General features: G+C 39.4%; 1 protein-coding gene across 1 annotated transcript in view; it reads right to left on the bottom strand.

Annotated features, from left to right (window-relative positions):
• The window catches only part of GRIP1 (glutamate receptor interacting protein 1), a 229,276-nt gene that overhangs the window by 37,242 nt on the left and 186,247 nt on the right, over nucleotides 1-5,787 (bottom strand). Inside the window, exon 11 of the mRNA XM_009997739.1 lies at nucleotides 221-407. Within this exon, the coding sequence (XP_009996041.1) occupies nucleotides 221-407 (187 nt within the window). The remainder of the gene's footprint in view (nucleotides 1-220; nucleotides 408-5,787) is intronic.

Here is a 5,787-nt window from a genome sequence, read left to right as displayed (position 1 = left end):
TGCTGAAAGACTCTGGAAAATAAAAACACTGGTGCTTGTCATTCTTCTTATAGCTGATCAAGCATATGAAATACCATTGTCAGAACAGACAATTTATTACTTGCCATGCTTCCATTGAGCAAAGCCCTGCAATTTATCACAAATCAAAAGCAACAAAGCCTGAAGGACCACAAGGAACGCTCACCAAAATGTACTTGGCAGTCATCTGAAAGAACCTCACCTTTCTGCTGGGCTGTCAGACTCAATATAGGAAATGAGAGGTGGAGAAGACAAGGTCTCAGTCGCAAACACGCTACCCTGGAGCTGTATCCCAAACCCTACCACGGGGTCAGCTGTCAGCACTACTTCTGTTGTTTCTGTGTGGACGACCTGCCCAGCCAAGCCAACAGTGCTAGAGGCTAAAGACACTACAAAACAGAGCAGACCAGGAGGAAAGACATTCATACACAAACGAAATTTCATTGCTCTTTGAGAAAATTGATCTGTACAATAAACCTAGTCAATGAAACATCTCTTCTAAAGTCAGTTTAGGCTGAAGTTTATAAATTATGTATAAACAGTTGTGACATATAAGAGAACAGAAAACATCTGGTTTTATGTCAGAATACAAAAAGTTCTTGTACTGAGTAAAAAAAAAAGGGTTTGACACCCCACCCCAAAATCTCAGAACATCCTTGAATTCTGTTTGCATTAGGTGTGAGGCATGGATGAGCAGAATTTTCACAGGAGCTAAGGGAATCGGAGGCACAAGCCCAGCTATTATTCAGGCCAATTTGCTTCAACAACTCACAGCAATGAGTTGTTAGTAACAAAGCACATGGCCCAGGCTTGTTTGCAAGAAATAAGGATGCCTTTCTCTTGTACGATTACAACATGTCAGCAATTTGACAGGTAACTGGGTAGTGTAAATAAGCTGAAGAAACCCTCTGTTTCAGCAACCAGTATATCTCAAGCAACCGTGAGAAAAAAAGTCCTTTGGGGTCTCCCAAAGTAACCTCAAGGACTCTTCTGTGAGAAACACAGGCACTCCTGATTTACCTCCTCTCTGTTCTCACCCTTGTTCTGAATAGGCTGCATTATAAAACACATCAAGAAAAAAGACTGAGATTCCATGCAACCTATGATGGGAAGAGGTTGCACCTTTGGTTCTTTGGAGTGTGTTTAAAGGTCTATTGTATGATTGTTCAAAATCCCCGAGTGACAGACTACTGCCTTTCATCATGACACACACTAAGATAAGAGTTTTTTTCAATTCCTGTTCAGACAGTAAAGTAACAGTATGGTATTATAATGATAATCCTCCAATGCCAAGGGTTCTGAAAGTTTTCATGTTATAAATATTCACCATTACCTCTTCACCTCAATTTTCCTTCAATACCCATTTCTGCCCTCAGTAGCTACTAAAAATTAGATAAAAGTTCATGGCTTATCTGAGGGATGGTTTTGTTCATTATTTACCTGATGAATTGTTTAACTGTGGGGTTTTTTTTTCTTGCTTTTAGTTCTTGTTTTTACCTTATAGATAATATTAGCACAGCTGTACAAAGATGTCAGAAGTTATAATAAGTATTTCCCACACTTCGGAGATATAAGCATGTATTTTCAGACTTTTGGTCTGAAATAGTTAGCATAAAATCTGATTTATGTGGCCCAGTTGGCAATGACAGTTCTGTTGCAAAAGTCTCACTTGTCAAAAAACTAATGGCTTTCTGTTTTCTCTCAGCAAAGCTCCTTTCAACTCTGAAACCCTCTTTTCTAAATTACTGTGAATTCCCACTCATATCATGTTTTCATTTTCCTTTATAAGAATTGTGTATTATTTCACTTATTCAATAGCTTCCTTCTTACTATTTCTATTATCTGCACTGGGTAAGACATGCTCATACCTAAATGCAAATACTAATAATCTCTTCTTAGAAATTGCCACCCACTTTAGCATTTACTGGATGCAAGAAATAGGTTTTTCCAGCCCTCAGCTCAGCCAAGGCTAAAATACGACTAAGCCAGATAAAGTCAGAGTCAATAGAATACCAGATCCCCTAACACACCTTCCAGAAACAACGAAATTTAGGGCATCCAAACTCAGGAAAGTTTCATTCTCCCTTTCTTTAAGGTCATGTAACTACTTGTTAACTGCATCTTTGTTTCCCATCACTTCTGTGTCCGTTCCTTCCTGCAGCAGGCATCTACCTGACTCTAATTTTCTGTCCTGGTTTAAGCCAGGATGAAGGCTGGCTCCAAACAGGACACTTTCTTAGTCTTTCTGTAATACCCTATCAGGAACCTAAAGGTCTTAAAACATTTACTTTAACTTTTAGGACAGCTCAGATTTAAATTCACATTAGGAAATTAAGTTAATGTTTGTGGGATTTAAAACTCACCCTGATAAATTATTTTTACAGGGGTGTGTTGTGATAGGTTGAGGAGTAATGGTTTTAAGCTGGAAGAGGGTAGATTTAGGTTAGACATTAAGAAGAAATTCTTTAGTTCCAAGGTGGTGAGACACTGGAACAGGTTGCCCAGGGAGGTTGTGGATGCCCCTTCCTTGGGAGTGTTCAAGGCCAGGTTGGATGGGGCTTTGAGCAACCTGGTCTAGTGGGAGGTGTCCCTGCCCATGCACGGGGGCGGACACTAAGTGATCTTAGAGGTCCAACCCAAACCTGTCTGTTGTTCTATGATCCTAAGACATGGACACTTAGAAGCAGCAATCAGACACTTCTCCCTCTCCCAAAGAAAGTGAAATAGAAACAGGAACAAAAACAGCAGAGATGAAAACTCTCTTTCCAAATAATGTAACAACAGGAATCTGCTAAGCCTCTCTAAAATGCTACAGATGCAGAAAAACATAGCTTAGAGCTTTCAGGGTTTGTAACACAACAGTAAAAGCAGCAAGAAATACTGGTTTTGGTTGCTGGTGTTTTTTGTTTTTTTTTCCTTTGGCTGCTTGATGGATTAAGAGTTTTACAGGCCAGGAAGCAGGCTTATTGCTTTCAAAAGCAGGCATGGATGTGTTATATGGCTTCAGTGAACACTGGTTGCTAACTGCTAGGGGTACATTTTAGCACACCTGCATATTTTGCATCCAACTCTCAGCAACAATCCTGAGGGCTGCTCTTACTATATGCTTTGCAGCATTTAAATAATAATCCTTAATTTGAAAATTATGTCTTTGTTACTTTTATTCCGGCAGTGTATGAGAAGCTGGGCAAGATGTATTTAAAGGTAAGTAGGTGGATTAAAGTGGTCTAGTGGGAGGTTAAGTATATGGATTAAATATAAGTATATGGATTATGATGCCTGCAGTCTGACCCTTGGGAATGTCCACTATTCCTCCTGGCAGCAGCTAACTTGATGTGTTGAGAAAACAGCACTCAGGCCTCCACCACATATGCAGCTCTAGTAACTATCATGTAAATTGGTATAAAATTGCATCTGACTTTCAAGTACCAGTATGGGGCTATTACAAAATACTTCAGGATTTAAACTTTAACTAAATAATAATCTATGTGTTTCCACAATGAGCACAATAATTTAAACCAACTAACCAACCAAACAAAAAAAGCAAAGGAAGAATAGAAAGCAAGTGGCCTAAATAAAGCACATGACAGCAATGCATGCCTTCAATTTTTATAGCCACGTTTGGGAAGATCTGTGTAACTAATGCAATGATTGCAAAATCATGGCTATAAAAGTCTTATAATGCCCTGTACCATAACACTTCATCGTAGTGAATTTTGGCATGATCACATTAAGCTATGCAAATTTTCCTAAATAATTTGCAATGTAAATTTTACAGTATCCTTCACCAATACATCCTTTTCCTTCCAAATGACATCCTAAAAGTCTTATTAAAAGTTACAGTAATTAAACCCTCAAATTATCCAACTGGATTAATGAAAAATAACTGAAGAGAGCAAGCTATTCCTTTTCTATTAAAATGAGAGCAGTCAATGCTACCTGGTTCTCATTATTCTCCCACAAAGGCAGAAAAGCAAGGCTTCTCAACAATGGATAGTGGAAGGATACAGGACCAGTCATTCTCTAACATGGTCACTTGTAGCACATTCAGTCCAGTGTGGGTCTTTTACTGACTGTTACTGCAGTCACAATTACAGGTGTAAGTCTAGCAACTGCAGTAAGGAATTCTGTGTGGGCTGAACAGCAAGCCCCCACTGAAAGGGCAAGCAAGTCTGTCTGGTCAGCCAACTCCTCCAAGGCCAGCTCTGATTCAGTGACTACATCCAGTTGTAGATGTAATCACTGCTCCTGGTGAGGCACAGACTTATTCAGTGAAGGGCCCAGTTCAACCTATTTTGTCATGCTCTATATCCAGACCTCACAATGCAAATGCATAACAAAATAACCCATAAGAAAACCTCGTCCTAACTCCTCCTAGCTAGAGATTTTCTTAATCATAAAAGCCTGTCATTCCCATGGTCTTCTGACATGAGGAATCCTTCAGGTGGGCTGCAGTGCTTATGCAACTGTCCTATTTAAATCTAATGTCACTGGCCTTGTTTCAAGCCTTTGCAGGATAGCAAATTGCAAAGCAAGGCTTCCTTGAATGAAAAATATCTGAAAAATGTAATAACATAAGTAAGAGCTGGCTCCAAGATCCATAATAGGATTAGCTTTCAGGATTAGCAGACCCTTGCTGTATGGAACAGTTAAAATATAGAACAACCTAAGAACTACTTTTGGCATCCAGCCTTATTTTACTATTCAAATAAATTAGTATTTGTGTAGAATTACTACTGTTTCTCATGTGCATGTGAGAACATGCAAGAGCTCAACTGATACAGTAGCACGAATGGACAGACAATCATCCTATGACCCAGAATAACACACTAGAAGCTAACATGTCAACAAATGAGTTGTGATAAATGGCTGACCAGATTAAAAATAAAAACATTCACTTACAGGCAAGTATTATGTAAAAATACTTGCTTTACAAAAGAAATAAGAACAAGCAAGGAACTAAAAACTCTGCAAAGAAGCAAAACCTCCACTCCTCTCTCAGACGTTTTGTCTCAACACCATAGCAAGTGGCCTTGGTTGGAGGTTGCTGGTTTGGTCTGATTTTGCTATGATCATAGGAAATCTTTAATATGGGGCAGCAGCACTGTAATGTGCAGCAGCTCAGTGTTTCCAGAGTGGACCTGTGAGTATTATTAGCTGGAGCAGATGATTTACAGAGCCCTTCTTGCTTCCCTGCCCTGGAGGAACTGAGCTGCTGAGGACTGCAGGAAGATGGACAAGCCAAAAGGAGAAATGGAACTTACATGGAGTCTGGGAAAAACCACACTGATACAGCCATACTCTCTCTCTAGTCCAGTGAACACTTGGCAATACACAAAGTGGAACAGACTGAAATATATCAGCTCTGGCTTGGGAAATAACTGACTCATGGGAAATTCCAGAGAGTGGCCAGAAACAAGGCTATTTAGTCTTCACTGTTATTTGTTGCTCTGCCTAACAAAAATGATTGTACAGGTTGTAGTGTAGATGCAAATATTAGAACTATCTAGGAGGTACTGCATCAAGCTCTTTTCCTTCTCTAATGTGATACCTGAGCTATTTTTGACTATTCAGTTACAAAGTTTATTCCCTGATGAAAATGGGAGAGTTGAAAAGGGAATTTAAAAGCAATTTAAGTCATGGTATGACCAGCCCTGGCAGGATTGTCTGAAGAAACATTGTGTTAAATATTTCAGTGGAGACAGGCTGTATAGCCTCTACTCATCTCATTTTAGTGTTTGACAAACACCTTTATGCTGATGTTTCCCT

The sequence above is a fragment of the Chaetura pelagica genome, unplaced genomic scaffold (assembly GCF_000747805.2).
Source record: "Chaetura pelagica isolate M959 unplaced genomic scaffold, ChaPel_1.0 scaffold314, whole genome shotgun sequence".
Lineage (NCBI taxonomy): Eukaryota > Metazoa > Chordata > Aves > Apodiformes > Apodidae > Chaetura > Chaetura pelagica.
Note: the sequence above shows the minus strand (reverse complement) of the source record. Positions and strands in the feature narration are given on the sequence as shown.